Source organism: Aaosphaeria arxii (genome assembly GCF_010015735.1).
Source record: "Aaosphaeria arxii CBS 175.79 unplaced genomic scaffold BU24scaffold_1, whole genome shotgun sequence".
Classification (NCBI taxonomy): domain Eukaryota; kingdom Fungi; phylum Ascomycota; class Dothideomycetes; order Pleosporales; genus Aaosphaeria; species Aaosphaeria arxii.
In genome coordinates, this window is record NW_022983474.1 from 4,970,777 (window position 1) to 4,990,897 (window position 20,121).

At 48.2% G+C, this 20,121-nt stretch overlaps 9 protein-coding genes across 9 annotated transcripts; 4 read left to right on the plus strand and 5 right to left on the minus strand.

Moving 5' to 3' along the window:
* Window positions 1-221: 221 nt before the first annotated feature.
* On the minus strand, window positions 222-1,987 carry BU24DRAFT_488441 (glycoside hydrolase family 5 protein; the record flags this gene model as incomplete). Its single annotated transcript, XM_033533549.1, has 2 exons — window positions 222-1,192; window positions 1,243-1,987. 2 exons carry the CDS (start codon window positions 1,985-1,987, stop codon window positions 222-224), a joined length of 1,716 nt encoding a protein of 571 aa, XP_033390508.1.
* A 1,250-nt stretch (window positions 1,988-3,237) lies between these two features.
* On the minus strand, window positions 3,238-4,902 carry BU24DRAFT_39118 (uncharacterized protein). The gene is made up of 3 exons (XM_033525102.1): window positions 4,147-4,902; window positions 3,450-4,087; window positions 3,238-3,396 (listed from the first exon to the last, which is right to left on the minus strand). The coding sequence occupies exons 1-3, from the start codon at window positions 4,632-4,634 to the stop codon at window positions 3,275-3,277; spliced, it is 1,248 nt and encodes a 415-aa protein (XP_033390509.1). The 5' UTR covers window positions 4,635-4,902; the 3' UTR covers window positions 3,238-3,274.
* Window positions 4,903-5,482: 580 nt separating this feature from the next.
* Window positions 5,483-6,166, plus strand: BU24DRAFT_417820 (protein translocase SEC6). The gene is made up of 3 exons (XM_033526818.1): window positions 5,483-5,662; window positions 5,813-5,901; window positions 5,952-6,166. The coding sequence occupies exons 1-3, from the start codon at window positions 5,596-5,598 to the stop codon at window positions 6,006-6,008; spliced, it is 213 nt and encodes a 70-aa protein (XP_033390510.1). The 5' UTR covers window positions 5,483-5,595; the 3' UTR covers window positions 6,009-6,166.
* A 234-nt stretch (window positions 6,167-6,400) lies between these two features.
* BU24DRAFT_339026 (WD40 repeat-like protein) lies at window positions 6,401-8,675 on the minus strand (the record flags this gene model as incomplete). The annotated part of the gene is made up of 6 exons (XM_033523157.1): window positions 6,401-6,588; window positions 6,638-7,409; window positions 7,456-7,653; window positions 7,754-8,256; window positions 8,308-8,442; window positions 8,498-8,675. The coding sequence occupies 6 exons, from the start codon at window positions 8,673-8,675 to the stop codon at window positions 6,401-6,403; spliced, it is 1,974 nt and encodes a 657-aa protein (XP_033390511.1).
* An 892-nt stretch (window positions 8,676-9,567) lies between these two features.
* BU24DRAFT_471290 (putative dimethylaniline monooxygenase) lies at window positions 9,568-12,026 on the plus strand. The gene is made up of 5 exons (XM_033532683.1): window positions 9,568-10,014; window positions 10,068-10,172; window positions 10,228-10,291; window positions 10,346-11,394; window positions 11,445-12,026. The coding sequence occupies exons 1-5, from the start codon at window positions 9,868-9,870 to the stop codon at window positions 11,901-11,903; spliced, it is 1,824 nt and encodes a 607-aa protein (XP_033390512.1). The 5' UTR covers window positions 9,568-9,867; the 3' UTR covers window positions 11,904-12,026.
* Window positions 12,027-12,887: 861 nt separating this feature from the next.
* Window positions 12,888-14,114, plus strand: BU24DRAFT_363263 (Clavaminate synthase-like protein; the record flags this gene model as incomplete). Its single annotated transcript, XM_033524206.1, has 2 exons — window positions 12,888-13,094; window positions 13,171-14,114. 2 exons carry the CDS (start codon window positions 12,888-12,890, stop codon window positions 14,104-14,106), a joined length of 1,143 nt encoding a protein of 380 aa, XP_033390513.1. The 3' UTR covers window positions 14,107-14,114.
* An 86-nt stretch (window positions 14,115-14,200) lies between these two features.
* BU24DRAFT_417822 (uncharacterized protein) lies at window positions 14,201-15,456 on the minus strand. The gene has a single exon (XM_033526819.1). It carries the CDS (start codon window positions 15,309-15,311, stop codon window positions 14,325-14,327), a length of 987 nt encoding a protein of 328 aa, XP_033390514.1. The 5' UTR covers window positions 15,312-15,456; the 3' UTR covers window positions 14,201-14,324.
* A 556-nt stretch (window positions 15,457-16,012) lies between these two features.
* Window positions 16,013-17,654, minus strand: BU24DRAFT_471296 (MFS general substrate transporter; the record flags this gene model as incomplete). Its single annotated transcript, XM_033532684.1, has 4 exons — window positions 16,013-16,902; window positions 16,956-17,211; window positions 17,260-17,410; window positions 17,463-17,654. 4 exons carry the CDS (start codon window positions 17,652-17,654, stop codon window positions 16,050-16,052), a joined length of 1,452 nt encoding a protein of 483 aa, XP_033390515.1. The 3' UTR covers window positions 16,013-16,049.
* Window positions 17,655-18,523: 869 nt separating this feature from the next.
* On the plus strand, window positions 18,524-20,099 carry BU24DRAFT_438957 (FAD/NAD(P)-binding domain-containing protein; the record flags this gene model as incomplete). Its single annotated transcript, XM_033530275.1, has 6 exons — window positions 18,524-18,646; window positions 18,702-18,835; window positions 18,938-19,104; window positions 19,156-19,471; window positions 19,532-19,562; window positions 19,662-20,099. The coding sequence occupies 6 exons, from the start codon at window positions 18,524-18,526 to the stop codon at window positions 20,097-20,099; spliced, it is 1,209 nt and encodes a 402-aa protein (XP_033390516.1).
* Between the last annotated feature and the right edge of the window lie 22 nt (window positions 20,100-20,121).

Sequence of the window (20,121 nt, forward strand, 5' to 3'; positions counted from 1 at the left end):
AGTAGTGTCACAGCACGATTAAAGTCGTAATACTAGCCAACCATGGGTTACTTTAGAAATGCAGGAAGTGTCACAGTAGCTACATCTATCGAACAGCATCATATCTGCGTCCTTTTAGGGCCATCTTGCGCAACGATGCATCGGAGTTTGACTTTAGCGTGATATTTCGTTGAGCTGAACCACGAACAAAGCCTTTCAATCTGTCTAAAAAAAATGTCCAATTACACTGTTAACGTATAATTAACTACATTTCCTGGTACCCGTGGATAGAACTCAATCGTAAAAGTGGTGTCCTTTCCACCCTGTCTCACCAAGTCCACAACAGCAGCTGGGAGCACCACATTCTGGCCATCCCAGTTCCACTGACCATTGTACGTTATCCTGGCCTTTTGGAGATCGGGCAAATACTGCGTCCAATCATCAGACAGATACGTTCCATCATTTTTAACTGCTCGGACAGCTGCGGGTCGGTTCTGGCCTGCCCAAGTGATGGGAATCAACAAATCTGTTGATGAGGCTGGGACTTTTGAGGATGTAACGCCGAGAGTTGGAACCGACCACTGGAGAATGTTGACTTGTAGAGATGCGCCGGCGGAGAAGTTCAGTGTGACGTTGGCGAGTGAGCCTGTTCGGGAGCTGGATGTCAGGATCGTGGACAAGAACGACTTCTTGAATGTTATTTTCTCTCCTGAAACAGAGTAGTCTTTTCCTTTGGCCAAGTTCTTGCCAGCCAGCTTCGCAGAGGAGAAGGAGTTTCCGTTGAAATGGAACGGAAGCTCAACATCAGTGACGGTCTCGTTCAGCTTGTGGTAAACATAAGCAGAGCTGTTCTGGGTAGTGGAACCGTCTGTCGTGCTATCGGGAAGGCTGTTTGTTTTCCCAGCGGCAGCAGTTCTGAGAATATCAAGCGCAACCTGATCACGCCATTGATGGGTTGCGCGGTTCAAGAAGTCGGCACCGTTGTCCCACAGAACAGTGGCAGTGTTGTACTTCGCGGCTGTGCGGATGAAGAAATCGAAATATCTCCAGCGTGCTGCGGTTTCGGTAGCAACAGGGGAAGCGGCCCATTCTCCAATGATGAGAGGAATGTCCGTGAAGTTACCTCGTACAGCAGCGATATCTGCCTCAAGAGAGGCTTTGTCTGCATCACTGCCCCATGTGGTCTTGCCCCAGGCGCTAAAGATGAAGTCATCTGTACAGGTTTTAGCAAAAGGACAATGTGAGAGTTACTCGGAAGCTTACAAGGTGAGTAGTAATGGTACTGAATCGCCCAAGGGTTCTTAAACTTCGCATCTGGTTTCACGAACCACTGGCTTGTCTTTGGCCCATCTTCCCCACTCCCAACAAGTGTCACGACTCGCTGCGGATTGAAACCTCCAGCGTCATTGATAGCCTTCAAGAAAATGTTGTTGAGTTTGTTGACCTCAGCACCATGCTCAGCCGTAGTTCCGGGTATCTCGTTGATAGGCTCAAATGCAACCTGGCTCCCTTTGCATGCCAGCTTCGTACCAATCTGATACCAAAGCTTGTAGAATTTGTCCTCTATCTTAGCGTAGTCTGTCTCCTTTGTAAGGTCCATCCATGTCCATGAATCATGATGCACATTCACGATGGCATAGAATCCACGCGACGTTATCATGTCAATAACGTCTGACACGCGCTGTAGCCAGACAGGATCAACAGTGTAGTCAGGGGCTTCCGACGTGAAATGATAAGCCCATGTTACCGGAAGACGAACTCCCTTGAAGCCCGCAGACTTAATGTCATCGAAGGTCGTAGCAACGACTGGTGGATTGTTCCAGTCGCCTTCTTTCTGGACAGCGTCGAGTGTGTTGCCCAGATTCCATCCTGGATTCATCTTGCTGACAAAGTTGGAGGCTGAAATGGGAGAGAATGACCCATTGCATGTCACATTCTGCGCGACAGCTGATTGCAGCAATGTTGCAGATGCAGCCAGGAAAGCTGCCTTCCAACTGTCAGAAACCATCGTGTGAAAGTAAATATTGAACAACAGCGTGGGATTGTAAATTGCATTAAACTCTGGAAGTCAATCTCTTATAGGAACATAGGAAATGTCCTACTGTCGCCATTCATCGTAAATTGTCTGCCCATCTAATCCATGCTTTCAGTGCAATCCCCGCAAAGTCGAGCAACAATTAAATGAACATCTATCCTGAATCCGTATCAAAATAGGCCTAGCCAAGCCAATATGATTGCTTCGATATTGCTGGATTAATCTGTCTCAGAAGGCATCGGAGAAATTTACCAAAACGGTAAGCATCCAGAAAGCAGTGTATGTAGAGTCCAAGACGTGATTCGCCGATATTAAAGCGAAATCGTTGCTTGTTCGAATAATATGAAAGATCCCGGGTATAGCGATATGCAGGTCCCGGCGGGCCTGGTCTCCAAATGAATTTCAAACCAGGTACTTGTCTTCCGTAATTTTTCCGCCAAGTATCGCCAGGCTTTCGTTGTAGTCGATGAAATGTTTTGTATATTGTGCATCTCATCTCGGAGTTCTGTTGCTCTCCTTCGAGCTATTACAAGTTTGGCTCTTCGCCCTCGCAATTCGTAATGCCTTGCAGTGGTCCTATTTGGAATCCAAGCGATGTATACTTCATCGGCATGACGGTGCGATGGCATCCAGATATAGGTCATTCTCTCCGCGCAACTCTTCGCCACCTGTGAGTTATGCGAGTTGAGGTCCGGATTCAGTGGTGACGGTGCTCTGTGAAAACACAATCTCTAGCATCCAATACAGCCGAAATTACATCTGCCCACTACCCGCAATGAAGTCAGACAATGCTCTACAAATTTCCGCGATACCCGTCACATGTACATACAGCCTCAAAAGGAAGAAACCACGTGAAGGGGGACATGCAGTGGAAAAGTTAAGTATCATTTCCAATCCTTATTTGGTAAAGGCTTTCGAAAGCACTTTGAAATTTGCCTCCATGGGCCCGATTTTTACGCCATCCTTTACATGTAAGCACCGATGATTGCGCCTGAGGCCATTATTTTAATGTATAAGTTACATGAAATATGGACTTCGTGAGTCCGAAGAAGGGAGTAGAAAGAGAAAGTAGGCGGTTCGCGCGGAGCAATTTGGAAATTTTGGTCATGGGCCGAGATGTCGTGGGCAAAGTCAGCGGTATGCTCGACCTGATTGACAACGGCCGTCAATCCCGGGTTGATGGCTAATGAGTCGATCGGGAAGCATGAACTGCGGCGCAATTGGGATAGAGCAGCGGCTCAGCCTATGACCCAGAACGATCTATTCAGGTCGTGGTCGCTTTGCGCCATGAGGATTCCAATTGCCATCATTGCCGCCCTGATTCTGGTTGAAGAAGGCCGGATTGAAATGAGGCTGGTTGCCACTAAAGCCACCTGGACCCCCTGTGAGATATGTTAGCTCGCAGAATCTACGACGGAGAGTGGAAAGTGATCACAATGAAATGTTTTCGTACCCATACCGCCCATCATGCCCATGTTACCCATGTTGTTGCCCATCCCCATCATACCTCCACCCATTCCCATCATGTTGCCACCCATTGGCATGTTCATACCGCCCATGTTGTTCATGCCCATGTTGCCCCCGCGACCGCCGCGGTTGTTCATGCCCCCTCGCATGTTTCCGCCCATCATGCCGCCACGGTTGAAGCCTCCGCCGTTGAAGTTATTCATACCTCCCATTGGATTGGCTCCGAAGTTATTCATGGAGTTATTACCACCATAGCCGCCGCCCATGTTTCCACCCATGTTGCCACCCATATTTCCGCCGGCCGGGCCAGAGAAGTTTCGGTTCTGGAATCCCATGTTGTTTTGGTTGCCGCGGTTGTTAAAGTTTCCTCGATTGTTGTTGAATCTGTTATAATTTCCTCCTCCTCCCTGGTTGCCACCGAAATTTCCAGTGCCTTTCTTGTCGCGAGCGGGAACGTCCTTCGGGAGGGTCTTGAATGGATTAACATGAGGCGGATTGAAGATCGCGGAAGGCTTCTTCGCATGCGCCTGATCTTTGTAGAAATTCTCGAGTTGGTGCTTAAGAGCAGTCGCGGCTTGTGGAGTTTGCAAGTGCACATATACTTGGCTGTTCGCAAGATTAGCTGTCGATATTACAACATGGAAGCCACCACATCGGGGCCGTACCCTTTGCTTTTCCCGTTGACTTTGTGCTCGTTGAAGGTGACATCAAGGAGCTCATCTTCGCAGCCGCTCTGGTTCGCCCAACCGCGGATATCGTCCTCGCTAACCCACCAACTGAGATCATTAATCATCAAGGCGGAAGTTGCGCCAGGGTCTGTTGGGCGATCATCGACTTCGCCCTGTTTTCGCTTGAGTCCCTGCTGCTGAGGGGCCTGTTTCGGCATCTGAATCTGATCGTTCGCAGATCCACCAGTACTTGAGATTTGCTGCGTGCCATTCTCCTGGTGTGAGTTTTCTTCTGGCTTTACATCTGCCTTCTCTGGGCCACTCGAATTGTTGGCATTAGGCGCCGTTGAGTTATCCGCATTACTATCAGTCTGCATTGGCGTAGAGTCCCCCTGTTTTACGTCATTCTGCAGACTCGAATCCTGATAGTCTGGTGATGTGTCGTCGCCATAGATATCGATATCGAAGTTGTCGTCGTCGGCCATTGTTACTGCGTGAGCTCAACACAAGTCTGCAGGATAGGTTAAGGGTGAGTGATGGCAAGTATCTTGAATTGTCTGTAGATACTTGAGTAGGGAAGCCTATATGGCAGAGTACATGCAAGTCTGTGTGGGGTGTTCTCATCAGCGAACTATATGACAAGATGAAGTTTGAAGCAAAACGAACTGGCACCACATGCCGCCTGCGTGACGACAAAAGAAAAGTACAAGAGAAGGCGCAGATCAGAGGAAATACGTACACTTCCACCCTGAAGGGTTAGGTGAAGTCCAGAAAAATTACTCAGATGCGAGATGTACAATCCGATCGCCTCTGGCAGATACGGAGGTGAAAAGCGTACAGATGTGAGAGATGCGATGCTCTTTCGATGCTCTGGCCTTACTCGCCAGCGCCCAGTACAAGCTTGACCGCAACGCGAACTGTTGTGATACAATAAATTCCTTCGATCAAACGTAGCACCACTGTGCAATACAAGCAATGAGACTTCTCAGGGTGAAGTATGCCTTCGACCAGGGATAGAAGACTATTGAGCCTTTACCCGTTCCTCCGCGTATCTCGAATCGAGAGGGTCAAGCGCGTCAGACCTCGCCAAATGCGTGGCAACCCTAGACGAGTGAGAATGAATATATCTGTCACGTTCGACAGACCTGTTCTTGGTATATATAGAGATAATGCCTAATCGAAGGATCTTAGCAGGAGTTGTCGTGAAGGACTTCAAAAGGTCAGGTTCTGGGTCCAGGAGCTTTGGCACACGGGGTCACTAGCGGCTTGGCGGGCGCGCTAAATCCCTGCGGGATGTTCCGCGCAATGTGTCCAACTCCGCATACTTTCTCGACTCAACCCTTTAACTCCTGGACATAAACCATCCATTCAGATCCTGCCTTGTCGACATCGAATCGATTGTTTCGCCTACGAATCACCCTCCAGAATACATTATCTTCTTCAGCCATGGCCGACCAAATCAAGGAATTCGCAGATCTTCCCCAGGAGTTCGTCCGCGAAGGTGTTCAGTTCAGTATGTTGGCCACCTAGAATGTGGAATTGATGCTGTATTGCGGCCCGAGGGACCATATTCGCCATCTAGTCGATCCCTCTGTTGCGCAACGCATTCAATCTGCAGTCGAACAGCTTCGAAAGTTCTGGACACGTGCTAACCTATTACCAGTCAACAGATGCCAGAAGCCTGACAAGCGGGAGTTCATCAAGATCAGCCAAGCTGTCGCAACTGGATTCATCGTCATGGGAGTCATCGGCGTACGTTCTCCCATTCTTTCGAGTTGATAATAAATTCTAACAATCAACAGTACATTGTGAAGCTCATCCACATACCCGTGAACAACATCCTCGTAGGAGGAGCATAGACGATAGAAACGAAAGGAGTGCGAGACGGAGGAATTTTGCGATTGGACAAGGAAGCAGGGATTGCATAATGGGCAGAATAGCTACGGACCCGGTGGTTTCTTCATCCACGCGGCAGTCCGCTTTAAAATGCTGTACGATAGGGACAGTTGGCTAGCGGGAGTTCAATATACCAAATCAAGATCGTCAATGACGACGATATCATTTTGAGTCTACTCAGTCTCACCAGGGTCCTCTGGCGGCCTTCACGGTCTTCTCATGAACTCAATCTATATTTCTGTTACTTGGGATATACAACAAGGAGATCGTAGCCTCTGTACGCCAAAAAGGAGACCCTTTCCCATAACTTCGCCTATAAAAGCTCATGGCTGTATCTACAGTATATGCCATCTAATCATTCTGACCATTCTTGATAGGTACCTCGTGAGCGCCCTGAACTGCGATATAGTCGTTCCTCGTGTCGCAGTTCGGGGTTGACTCTTCTACCCATTCTCGGTTCTGCTTCGTCGTCCTCGAGGCCATCATTCCATGTATGTACAGTGCATGTCCCCTGGGATGTTCCCCAACCATTCCATGATGTCGCTAGAGAATGTCAGCTAAATACAGATAATTACTTGAGGAGGATACTGACCAGCAATGATAGGTGCATTTGGATGCCAGCTTGCGTCGCGCACGCACGTCATCCAACTACCACCGCCATCACGATGGAAGAAATCATATGTATCAGCCAGCGAGCGGCTGTCCCGGGGACGGCTATTTTTAGTAGCTTGGAGAACATCAACTGTTCCAGCGAGTGTCGCGTCCATATTCCACACATAAACCTTTCCGTCATAGCTTCCAGAATAGACGTACCGGGAATCGGTGCTCCCAGGTGGCGCAAAATGGCATCGAATGAGAGTCTTCAGGACCTTGTGACCTCTAAAAGTAACCAGGGAAGTGTCGTGTGGGTGCGGCTTATATGTATTCTCGTCGTAAGCGTGGCTGCGGTATTCGAACTGGGTGGTGTAGTCGTAAGGGTCGATCGTATCAGCCTTGTCCTTGCTTGTCATCTTTCGTAGGTCCCATAGCTTGGCTGTTTGGTCCTTTCCGTTACTGAGCACATATCGTCCGTCACCTTTACTATCGACATATGTTAACCCTTCGGTATGTCCAAGGAACACGCCTGCCTCTCGTCCATCTCCCATACTTCTACGATCCCACACCTTCAATGTCGTGTCGTCGGATCCAGAGTAAAGAATATGCGGTGATTGTGAGTCGCCGAAACAGACGGCATTGACATCGTCCTGATGGCCTGGTATGCGCAGGATGGACTGCTGCCGTTCGATGTCGTAAACATAAACCGAGTTATCGCCAGTGCCTGCTACGATTTCCCTTCCGTCTCCGGAGAACCGGATGGACCATATCTTGTATGATTAGTAATCGACTTATACCTACGCAGGACAAACTTACTCCAAAATAAGTGTGAAATCCGTGAGGATTTGCAGTCCCTATATTGGCGAAATCAAGGAGCGTCGGTTCACTGTCGTTCTCGGGGTCTGTTGGTGCTAAACATACTATACTCCTGATAGAGCTGTATGCTAAGAAACGATTATCGGGGCTCAGGGAAGCATCTGTGATGGTCCATTGACCATAAGGGTACACCACACTCTACTCGATGTCAGTTAACTACAAAATATACACTTTGATCAGGTCGGTCTACCTTGTAGTACTTCCAGTCGTATGGATTTGAGGTGTCGTACATTCGAACGCGAAAATCTTGCGCGCAAGAGAAGAAGAAGTTGCCGTCATCCGAGAACTGGCCAGAGTAGCATCTCGAGTTGTAATGAATGATAGTATCGGCCGTTGAGCTTGGAATCATATCCTGCTTCAGTAGCCGGTTCGCATTCCTCTGTCGCCCATCGCTTCCCAGTCCCAGCTCCCTTCTCATTAATTTGTATGCAAGCTTCTTCTTCCTCCTTTGTAGCGTGTCTTCTGAACGATAGCTAGATCCAAAGGTGCCGCTGTTCATTAGTTCTCGCCCGGTATCGCTCGGCACTTTATTGAATGTAGCTGGTCCATGTGGTCCTCTTCTCAATCTCCTATTCCTGAGCCCAAAACCTATTGGATCATATCCGGTAGCGATACCGTCGTCGTCATCGTCGTCATTTAAGAACACATGCTGTCCCCGCCCTCCTCCTCTTACTATATCGGAAGCGAATAACTGCGCAAGTCCGCCAGAGCCGAGTAACCGAAGAATTTGGTCCGGAGTGACTGGAGGCTGTAAGCAGGAGGTAGTTTCAGGGAATATGGATGCAATCATACTAATGACGGGTTGCCGCCTACCGGCAGTACCACCCCGTCCCTCTTCAGCGTCTTCGTCGTTGTCGTCCTCGTTATTTTCGCCATCGTCCGTGATTTCAAGCTCGATCTCTACGCCACTAAGATCCTCTGCAGCATCTGGAAGACCATTTAGTAGCTGATTTTGCTATGAAAATATGGTGTAGTTTGTTACCATGGAAGAATCCGTCTTCGTCATCTTCATCGTCTTCATCCTCTTGTGCGGGCACAAAGTCCATGTCGTCATCATCGTCATCCATATCTCGCCAGAAAGGGTCATCCGGGTCGTAAGCTACGGGTCCTTCGTCCTGATCCTCAATGTGGGAGTTATATGAAGGTCGCGACCCACTCATGGTAACCGCTGCGTGTTGAAACGTCGTGAAAAGCGTCCAGTCGAGGTGCGAGATCGCATCATGGAATGTCGAGTTAGTAGCGTCTATGTGCTGTCTTAGGTACTCGATAAGCTGTCCCCGCCTTTATCTCCGGCGCTAACGATCCACGTTCTGAGGGCCCAAGCTTCATTCTTAATTCCCCACATCTCACCTCTACATGCTTGATCCGAACCATTCTTGCTTCATCTACTCCGTACAACCGGCTCCATCATCAGAAGATTGTAATCGTTCAACCAGTTTCTAACAATACAGGTGCTGCATCTGGGCTTCGATAGAACAGCTTTTAACTGACATTGATGCATTAATCAGGTCTGGGCATAAGTCAGGATAGTTCTTCCATTGCTACCCTTTGGAGATGAAGAAGAGCTCTAGATATCGTCTCGTCTGGATTGGGCTTCCATGTACAAGCCTCCCTTTTGAACGATTTAGTCTCATGTGCTTGATTCATCTCTACTTCAAGCTTAAGCCTTGTCTAGCTTGCATCGGTATCTTTAGGTGAACCAACCTGTTCGATTGCCATTTCATGTGGCCATAGTTGCGAAGCAACATGTATTTTCTTTCAAGAACTTCGAACCATGATAGGTGCTGATGATGGGACATTCTCCCTTCATCAACGTTGTCGGGAAATGAGATGACCTCTATGTTCAAGGCAAACTGCAGCAAACCCTAGCAAACTAGGCGTATGGATATGTAAAGTTCCAATCCACTCGTATCGTAAAAGAATGCATCAAAGAATAGGGGAAATTCATACATGTCAGCAGTTCCTCTTTGGTGTTGACTCCGCCATTACTTCGGCAAGAGTGTTGTCTAATTTCGCGATAGTCCGTGTTATTGCGCAATCCGAGTATAGTAACGAAATCCTCGGCTCGGCATCAAAACACACTATCGCTTTACCACAATCGTCTTGTCAGGCTCCCTTCCACTAATTCCTGGCGATAACGGAGTCGTATAAGTAACCAATCATGTATGATTCGGGGTTCATTGCATTTGAGAGCATAATACGCCATTCTGTCGAAATATCATTGCATTGCTACTTGTCATGCCATTCTATCATTTTAAAAGCGCGTCGTTTCCCTACATCGTTTCCTGAGTTCAAATCATTCGTTTCTATTCTTAAATTATCACAAAATCAAAATAAAAATAGAAATTCAAAATGGCAAGAGCTGTCGAAAGGCTGCAAAGAATACAGAACGAGTTGTCTCCACCTGTCGTTATCGAGGAGAATGTTTCAAATCCAGAACCTACCGAAAAGATTTGGAGGCCCAGACAACGGCCATTCGACGCTGCTCGGCCGGTCAAGGTAAGTTGAAATCAAGGAACATTGGTCCTTCATCATATTAATTATGCCATCAGGCCATCATCGTAGGGGCAGGAATAGCAGGCGTTGCCGCCTCAGTGTTGATCCCGCGCAAAGTCTCAAATCTTACATACTCCGTCTATGAGAAACAAGATTCTGTGGTATGTCCTCACATCTCTCTCGCAATTAATCAACTATACTAACAAATTACCAAAGGGTGGAACGTGGGCACAAAATCGGTATCCTGGAGTGAGATGCGACATACCATCTCACACATATCGTGAGCAGACAACTCCAAAGCCGAATCTGTGCAACTGCTGACTCATTTTCATAGAACTCACTTTTGCACCTAACCACCGCTGGTCAGAGTACTATTCTCCAGGATCTGAGATCAGAGGGTACTACGAAAAAGTCGTAAAGGATTTCGGGGTTGACAAGCATCTTCACCTAAGGCATGAAGTGTTGTCGGCCATCTGGTCCGAGGAGACGCATCAATGGACAGTCAAGATCAAGAACCTTACTACAGGGGAGGTTTTCACCGAGACAGCGGATTTTTTCATCTCAGCAGCCGGAAGGCTAAACGTTCCAAAATATCCAAACATCCCAGGTCTCGAGAAGGACTATAAAGGGGTTCTCGTCCACACTGCCGAATGGACCGATGAACTCACTAAGCTTGTAGAAGGGAAACGGATAGCCATTATCGGCAACGGAGCGAGTGGACAACAACTGCTTGTAAACATTTTCCACAAAGCCGGGCACATCGACCACTACGTCCGATCTAGGCAATGGGTCGTTCCATCTTTCTCTCCCAACCTCCTCTCCGCCCGACAAGATGTTCTCGGAGCACATGTCTTCACCGAGGAAGAGAAAGACGCCTTCGAAAAAGATCCAAAAGCCTATCTTGAATATCGACGCGCCTTGGAGAGGAATTTCCACGGAAGATACGAAGGATCGATCAGTGGTAGCGAAGACAACGACAAGATCCGGAAAGCCTACTCAGAAGCTCTATGGGAACGAGTTGGTGGCGATAAAGAGTGGTTCGATCGCCTAGTACCTTCCTTTGCGCCTGGTTGCAAGCGACCAACTCCCTCCGCAGGGTACATCGAGTACATCAGGAGTCCAAAGGTGGATTACGTCGATAATGCGAGAATCACAAAGGTGACTGCAGACAGTCTGATAACAGAGGATGGAAAAGAGAGGAAGGTCGATATTGTCATCGTTGCGACTGGATTTAAGAACGGATTTCTACCTTTGTTTCCAACGATTGGCAAGAATGGACTAGATTTGAGCAAATACTGGGCAGAAGACGGACCTATTGGTTATCCAAAGACATATTTTGGAGTCATGGCACCTAACGTTCCAAACTACTTTGGCGTCATACAGGTAAGACACACTCACTCAAAGCTCAACTCTATTATTCTGACAGAATCTAGGCAAACAGTAACGGTCAAGGAGGCACATATCCCCTCCAAGCCGAAATATCATCAACCTACATCGCCAAAGTCATCCGCAAGGTCCAAAAAGAAGCTTATCGATCAATCGCACCCTCCCAGGAAGCAACCGATGATTTCAACGAGATCATAACCGCTTACTTTGACGACAAAGTCATTGGCGACGACTGTGACGGATGGTGGAAGAGCGGCTTTGGGAAAGCGCGTCCCCTAGTAATGTGGCCTGGAACCGGTCATCACAGATTCGACATTGTGAGAGAACCCCGTTGGGAGGACTTTGTCTTTGAGAGAACGGAAGAAGGGAAGCGAAACAGGTTTGAGTACTTTGGGAATGGGTTCACGGAGCGGGAGAAGAATGGCGATGTTTTGTCTTTGACGAAGTATCTCAAAGAGGCTGGCACGGTGGACTTGGCCACGCTTCACGAGAGTTGGAATGATTGAACAGACTGGAGTTTGGCTTTCTTGGTGATTCATGCATTGCACGGTTACGTGGCGTATAGATGAGCCATAGCTATTTCGAAGCATTCATGAATGAAATTGCAAAGGCACAATGGTGCTTACTCACGATCCCCGTCCATGTTTTCACGCCGAGTCTTATCACCCATAACTGATACGAAGATGAGATTGGGAAACACATTGTGAATACTAATCGTTGTTCTGCTCACAGGTGCAACAGCACTAATTGGCTCGGCCTGGTGTAGGTCCAAATGCCGAACGACACGAAAATCAATATTAATCATGCAGTCCTTTGCAGATCTTCCGCAATGAACATTAGATCTAGCCTGATTAAAAAAAACGGTAGTCATATTGATTTAATGAAGGCAGAGCAAATATGTGTTATTCAGTCTTGGGTCCGGGTTGTACTGTAGACAAAATGGTACCTTAGCGTGCTTAGGTACCTAGGTGGTAGTTTGATAAATTGACAGTCACACCAAATGTGAAGATGGATCGAATTTATTCGACTAAGTGTTACGTCATATGAGTATCCGCATCATACAAAGCGCTTTCATGAAATAATCATATATAGTATTCTCAAGATCCGATGAAACCCCATTGGAGGCATTCGTAATGCGGGGAGCACATCGCGCAATTCCTCCACCATCCTATTACAAGCAAACGATAGTGAATTGCAACCCCACTGCACCCCGCACCGTGTACAACTCTATCCACACTAAACCGCAGGTCGACTGATGTGTATTTCGGAAATGCTGATAAACATCGTTGATATCTCCGGTCAATGATCCGTAACTCGAGGTAGCGGGTGATGACGACATTTGGGGTTACTGTGATGAAATGAACCTCGGTCACTGTGTATCTATATCAGATTGAAGCGCCGCGTTTCTTTAAGCTCTCCATAAGCTTCGGACAAGAATTCTTAGCTTCCACGTCAAGTCAAAGTATCAAAGGAATTTGACTAGTGTAAACATGGCCACAACAACTGTACAAACTTCGACAGTACAGGCGACTGGTGCCAGTGACAAGTCGCAGTATGACTTCGCGAACTTAAAACCATACGTTCATCCACCAGAGACAAAAGAAGATTTACCTTGGTCTGAGCTGGTAACGCTCGATCTGGAGGACTACAACCGACCGGGAGGCAAAGAGAGATTAGCAAAGCAGTTGGAGCACGCAGTGCATCATGTTGGCTTTGTAAGTTTTTATTCCCTCTTACCGTGAACTAAGAAATCAACTCTAATTCATCTCCCAGTTCTACGTCAAGAACTTCGGCCTCTCTCAAGACCAAATCGACCGACAATTCACCCTAGCAAAGAACTTCTTCGAGCTCCCCGTCTCCGAGAAAGAAAAATTCGAAGTAAACTACGGCATAGCCGACTACAACGGCTGGCGACGCCCTGGCCGCGCCACAGTAGGAAAAGCAAAAGACAACATCGAGATGTACAACATCCCCAAGTTCATCGATGATTTCAAGGGAAAATACGACCACCCAGACCTCATCAAGGCGCACTTGCCCGAGATCGAAGTCTTCCATCGCGCGCTTCATGCAAATGTCGTCTTGCCATTGCTTCGTCTCTTTGCCATTGTTCTACAATTACCGGATGAGGAGTACCTGGTGAAGCAGCACACTTACGAGAAGAAGTCGGAAGATCACTACCGCTACATGCTGTACCACCCTCGCTCAGACGAAGAATGGGAATCTGCGAACAACGGCGCAACAGGTGGCCATACAGATCTCGGAACCGTCACATTGCTCTTCCGTCAACCTGTGGCTGGACTTCAGATTCTTGGCGAAGATGGAAACTGGACATGGGTTAGTGCACAGCCGGGGACCATCACCGTCAACCTCGCAGACACTATCTCCCATTTGACGGGCGGATGGCTCAAGTCGTCTGTCCATCGTGTACTCGCGCCGCCGAAGGACCAACGTGACCAGAATCGGACAGGATTGTTGTACTTTGCTCGTCCGCATAATGACACTAAGTTGCTGCCTATTACGGATAGCCCTGTGCTAGAGAAGGCGGGAGTGAAGCCTAGGTTTGACAAGATCGTTACCATGGAAGAGTGGGTCAAGGCGAAACAGACACTCCAGCTGAACCCGGACATTGCGGCTAAGAGGTATGCTGAGCGAGGAGATGGGAAGGTTGAAGTGTTGGCTGGATTTCATGACCAGAAATATAAGGAATGAAGACCAACAGAGGTAGTAAACTAAATCCGTCCACCTTGACGAACATCACTTGATTCACAAAGAAAGAACATAACCTGATACTAAAATCTGTATTGTGCAGAGCCCATGGCCGTAGCCATCTGATTCACTTGCGTTTCTGCTATTTCTCACTTATGCACATTTCCTTTTCAGGAAACATTGTCAAAATATATACAAGAAAGTGCTCTAACGTCTACACTTTACGCACGAGCGAATCTGTTCCTGGAGATCCATCCCATGGCCGGAACAGACCTCTTGCTCATCAACGAAACGCTCTCCGCGAAGTCGCTAGTACCCTTATCGGGTTCAGCATCCGCAGACTTGCAAGTGGGCTTCGCGCCGTTCTTTCCGAGACTGCCCTCAACAGCCTGGAAAGAGTGCTTCGTGGTAGTGGTCGCGACCATGTTCTTGGCCGACTCCTCGGTCCATCCGTTGATGAAGTCGCCGTGGCTGCAGAAAGCATTGCCGCACGCCAGCTGGATAGGAGCGGTTCCGCTCCAGCCGTTGGGGAGCACTTTGCGGAGATCGTAGCGGATAGAGAAGCGGAGTTGGGGCATAGCCTTCATCCCCGCGGGGCATGCCTTGTAGTTACCAGGCTGGCCCGCCTTGTAGGCTGTCTCGAGCGTCTGTTCGTTGACGCAGTTGGGAAAGTACAGCAATTGCTGAAGATGAGTGTTGCAAGTGCTGCTGGGGAAGCCGTTCGCATCAGCTGCTCCGCCGCCGCCGTTCTCGCAGAACCACTCGCTGTGGGCGGCTTCCACCATATCGGCGGCGGTCTTTGCTCCAGCGTTGCCAGCAACCATGCGTAGGTTCTGCGGGATGGGCACTTCGGCCGGGGTGTCTCCCAAGCTGTAGTAGGCGCTGAAGCGGGAGAGAGGCACGGGCTCCTGCTTGTCACCGTTCTTGTAGAGAAGCGTAGGAACCCAGTACACGGAAAGGTCGTTGGGGTTCTCGACGTTGGTGCAACCGGCCTGAAGCTCAGCGCTGGTGTTGGTGTTGGCGGTGACGGCATCGGAACCGAAGAATGAGTGTAAGTGGGACTTGCTGTAAGATCCGGGGAAAACAATGGGATCGATGTTCTTGTTCATGAAGATGCTACCAACATTGACTTGGGTATAGCCATGGGCTACTTGCGCCACGAGGCCGCTGGTCAACAGGGCAACGTGGGAAAAGGTGAAGGATGGCATCCTGTGCTGGGGTTTTGGAAAAATGGATGTAAAGGTCCTAAGAAACGAATGGCAAGTGGAAACTTCCACGAAAACGAATGAATTGGGAATGAATGGAATGGAACAGAGGTTATCCTGAAGAACTCATTCAGAAGGCGACATGCTGCGGTTTTGTATGGCCATAGCTAGTACGTACTCGTGTGCCCGTACTCGCGTGTTTCCGTACACACGAGAGAGGCCTATGCACCAGGGACAAGTCGGATCTGTCGATATAGTTAAAACGTCCCAACGGCGGCAACGAGGCCCAGATTGTCGTCGACAGATGAGACTAAACTATAGAAGATTAGAGGGTGAGATGCTAAAATGAAACAATGGGTAGTGTTGTATGATCGCCACGGTGGATCTACCTAATGTGGTTAGAAAGTAAAGGGGTAATTGGCTGGAAGGACCACACGACATGCGAGCGTGGTGAAACACGGAAACATAAACAATAGTTTTCGCTCTCGCATTACTTCTCTATTCTTGAAATGCCTCTAGATTTATGTTTTCCATTGGAGAACACCAAGCTACATTGGACTCCGTTCGGAAGACGGCATGATCGGGGGCCAAACGAGTCAAAATGGTTACTTAATCGCCCGAGAAATCAAGGCCGAGATGGAGGTCCTGAATATTCGATGGTTGCTGCGATCACGTCTCCTCCTTATTCTGCATCCTTTCTAAAGCTAGCCTAGAACAGTCGATTCATGTCAGAACTTCCACTCAAAGTGAGTATCTGAAATCCGGGTGTTTCTCCCCTAAATCCTCAATGCTACCTTCGTCCAGAACATCTGGTAGTTCCTTTCGCCTCTCATTTCTCCGCTTGTTACCAACATAACATCCGACAAACATGATCGTAGCTGCCACCATTCCCATCGAACAGAGCCCAAGCCCAGTGCTAAAGCCAGTGTGATACCTGGGCTCTTCCCGCTTCAGGAAGACATTCGTGCTAACGAAAGCTCCTACATTTCCAAAGCAGACGATTGAACCTAGAGCAACAGAACGCTTGTAGCCTTTGCCTACATTGATGGCGATCCAGACGACTGACATTGGCATGTTCAGATACGCACCGGCAGTCATGAAAAATAACCCCATATACCGAACGCCCGCAGAGCGAGGTTGTATAATCTCGACGATAAGGCCAGTCGCGATCGTGCAGTAGCCGACCATGAAGAAGACGTAGCGCCTTTGAAGATATTCAGCCGTATACGCGAGTGACATGGAATATACCGCAGCAACAAGGTATACAGGTATAGTGCGGACTTGAGCACCCGTGGATGTATATCCGATACCTTTGAGGATGGTCGGCTGGAAACTCGTAATGGAATTGGCGTTTTCCGCTGCACCGAGATAGATCAAGATGGCGATCCAGATCTTCCAGTCTCTATAGAAATCGAGAATGCGCTTTATCGGGAGATTGTCGTGTGCCACTGCCCCTCCATCATCCTTGAGCCTGGCAAGAAGAAGTGCCTTGTCTTTTTCGTTGAAAAATGTGCAGTCTTCGGGGAAAGGAACAATGAGAAACCATGATCCAAAGCTGATGGCAATTGTTATGCACCCTTCGATGATGAATATCCTGCAACAATATCAATGACGAGTACTTTCTTTCGTTTTCAGGGGGAAGCTGACCATCTCCAAGCTTGGTAACCGGACACACCATCCATTTTCGCGATCAAGGAAGACAGAAAGCCATTGAAAGCACCTGCACAAATCCCCGCGCTGAAGAAAACAACGTAGCGTCGCAAAAACTCATTCCTTCTATAGTAAGATCCTATCAGATAGGCGGCTCCAGGTACAAAAGCCGCTTCAGCCATGCCTTCAAGTAGACGACACACTACAAGGCCAGCGAAGCTTTTCGTGAGACCACAGCCAATCACTGTGATGCCTGGCGGAATGTTAGTTTAGAGACTTATAGAGCAATCTTCAGACCAACCCCAGCAAAACATCATGACAGACAATGATTTGGGCCCCGTCTTTTTGAATAATATGCTCAATGGCACACCCGCAATAAGATAACCGATATTGAACACAAACACTGCGATGTTGTATCTTTGTCCCTTCAATTCAAGCTCTTGGTCCATGCCCTTGAGCATTGTCAATGTCAGTCTGCAGCTGTGATGCTCGTCGACAACTCACCTGAATTTTCGCATTGCCGATGTTACTACGATCAACGAAGCAAACGAGATAGAGAAGCCATAAGATCGGTAGAACTTTCAAATCTAGCTTCTTCAGTATTCGAGCTTCGGCGACCTTGTCAAATGGAGGCGTTGGGAGTTGGACATTGCGGGACTCTTCGGAATCGTCTGTTGTTATTGTAGATTTCTCCATTTTTATTTCCATGAGAATAGACAAAATCTTGGAACTCAGAGCCACAAGTCCTGATATTAGATCTTTAGGTGTTTTCCTCGAACGAGGCGTATCGAATTACATAAAATCATGGGAAAGGGAAAACTCAAACCGAGACACGGTAAGACGGGAATTTCAGTCAGTTTTAATCCATAGTCGACAAATATTCAATGTCAGCTCACAGTACTCCCGGGGTAGATGAGGGGTAACACAGATGCAATCGGTGAACGCATACGAGGCAGGTGACTATTAGATCAATATCGACGTTACAGGGAGTTCTGGGTTTAATGATTGGCCCAAACCTTCATCAATTGCATGATAGAAAACCACTGAAACGATCAAGGTAACAAGCTGCGCCGTTAAATGAAGCCGGTCACACAGATGATTATGGCATGCTTCATAGCACTATTACATCCATCGGAGAATAAATACAACCGCGAATAAAATCTCCCAATATCAACTGTACAAGCTTCAATGTGTCGAAGCAAATGCAAATAAGAGAACGCCCGACTTTTCCCATCGCAGTAAGCAATTACTCCCCAGCACTATCATTCGTCGTACCGTTCCACTTGGGCATTTTCTCCCCCGCTGATCATGAGTATGCTGCAGCAAAATACAGGGATACACCTAAGCAACAAGTGGAAGGGATGCTTATCTGAATGAAAGTGTAGGGGGGAAAACCCTGGTATCCTCTCCTCCTCTGTGCACCCAACAAATAATTACTATACTCGAAATCGTCATTTAACCTATCGTCGGGAATAAGCACCATTCATATGTGCTCTCTTAATTCTATAGCATTACCCTACAACAATTCACTCCCCACAACTAACACCATCACCAGTCATCTCACAATGACCCAACCTCTCCACATCCTCATAGTAGGCGCAGGAATTGGCGGACTCGCATGTGCGATAGCATCTCTCAAAGAAGGATTACAAGTCACGATTCTGGAAAAAGCAGACTCTCTCGCTCCGGTACTATGGCCTCTCTACAACTCCATCCATCTGAAAGTTTCCTGATAGCAAGAAGATAGGCGCAGGGATCCAAATTCCACCCAACGCGTCCCGTATATGGTCACAATATGGACTACTTGACCGCCTCAAGGAAGTTTCGGTGGTGTCCAGAGCGACGCAATTACGGCGGTGGGAGACGGGCGAAGTGTTGTGTGAGAGGAGTGTGGGGGAGAGATTGGATGTGCGATGGCCTTGGCTGTGGGTTTGAGATTCCTGCGAGGGATGTAGTATTGAGGCTGATTGCGTATGAAGAGTTATCCATCGAGCGGATTATCAGAGGGTTCTTGTGGAGGAGGCGAAGCGTCTAGGGGTACGGTTGAGGTTGGATGCGGAAGTCGTTGATGTTGATTTTGATGGAACGAAGGTGGTATTGAAAGATGGGAAAGAAATACGTGGGGACGTAATTGTTGGTGCAGATGGTGAGTTTGGTCCCATTGAAGATGGCAGGATTTATTAATAACGACGGCAAGGATCATGGTCAACTTTGCGAAGCCACCTCCTCGGCCATGATTCACCACCACAAGAGACTGGAGATTTGGCGTATCGCGGGACGTTCTCACGAGAAGCATTGCTGGCACTTCGTGATTCAGGTGTGAATGAGCTCTGCGAGCAGAACATCGTAACCATGTGGATTGGGCCGGAGAGCCATGCTGTCTTCTATCCCGTTCGAAGCAGTAATGAATTCAATCTCGTCATGACACGTCCAGACGACCTGCCACCGAACATAAAAACCAAAGTTGGGGACTTAGAAGAGCTGAAAGCTATCTTCGAAGGCTGGGATCTTATGTGAGATTCCCCAAATGTATTGCCAAAATATATTGAAGTGACTTACGCGCCAGATTCAAGTCTCACAAAGATTCTATCAGCATTCTCATCAGTACTGAAATGGAAGATGACGCACCATGACGAACTCCCCTCGTGGACAAAAGCCTGTCTCCCACTCCCCTACCTACTCCTCAGCTAACCATTCGCGCAGAACAATTTCGCCCTGCTAGGCGATGCGTGCCACCCCTCACTTCCCTACCAAGCTCAAGGCGCAGCCCTGGCTGTCGAAGACGGCGCCATCATCGCGACTCTCCTTAGCCTGTACCAAAAAGCAGCATCACTCACCTCCACACGCATTCCCACATTACCAGAGACATTGCAATTATACGAAGAGATACAGAAAACGAGGACTACGACGCTGCACCTTGGATCGATATCTAACCAGAAGATGTATCACCTAGATGATGGGCCGGAGCAAGAAGAGCGGGATAGGATTTTGAAGGCGGCGACGTGGGTGGAGAGACCGGAGGGGAAGGCGGAGCCGTTTCTTTGGATTGATTATAGTTATCAGTATGAGATGTTGAGCCGGGATGCTATCGGCGATGCGAGGAGAAAATGGGTGGATCGTGTTCAGGGTTGTAGAGAGTGAATTCGTTGGGCTCGTAGCAGTC

What these genes read in the sequence shown, in the direction of transcription:
- BU24DRAFT_39118 (XM_033525102.1), bottom strand. Translation starts at nt 4,634, where the DNA reads ATGGCCGACGACGACAACTTCGATATCGATATCTATGGCGACGACACA. An exon ending in GTCAACGGGAAAAGCAAAGG is followed by an intron (nt 4,088 to 4,146) that starts GTACGGCCCCGA and finishes TCTTGCGAACAG; the next exon opens with CCAAGTATATGTGCACTTGC. An exon ending in GGGTACGAAAACATTTCATT is followed by an intron (nt 3,397 to 3,449) that starts GTGATCACTTTC and finishes CATATCTCACAG; the next exon opens with GGGGTCCAGGTGGCTTTAGT.
- BU24DRAFT_417820 (XM_033526818.1), top strand. Translation starts at nt 5,596, where the DNA reads ATGGCCGACCAAATCAAGGAATTCGCAGATCTTCCCCAGGAGTTCGTC. An exon ending in CCGCGAAGGTGTTCAGTTCA is followed by an intron (nt 5,663 to 5,812) that starts GTATGTTGGCCA and finishes ACCTATTACCAG; the next exon opens with TCAACAGATGCCAGAAGCCT. An exon ending in TCGTCATGGGAGTCATCGGC is followed by an intron (nt 5,902 to 5,951) that starts GTACGTTCTCCC and finishes AACAATCAACAG; the next exon opens with TACATTGTGAAGCTCATCCA.
- BU24DRAFT_471290 (XM_033532683.1), top strand. Translation starts at nt 9,868, where the DNA reads ATGGCAAGAGCTGTCGAAAGGCTGCAAAGAATACAGAACGAGTTGTCT. An exon ending in ACGCTGCTCGGCCGGTCAAG is followed by an intron (nt 10,015 to 10,067) that starts GTAAGTTGAAAT and finishes TTATGCCATCAG; the next exon opens with GCCATCATCGTAGGGGCAGG. An exon ending in ACTACTTTGGCGTCATACAG is followed by an intron (nt 11,395 to 11,444) that starts GTAAGACACACT and finishes GACAGAATCTAG; the next exon opens with GCAAACAGTAACGGTCAAGG.
- BU24DRAFT_417822 (XM_033526819.1), bottom strand. Translation starts at nt 15,311, where the DNA reads ATGCCATCCTTCACCTTTTCCCACGTTGCCCTGTTGACCAGCGGCCTC.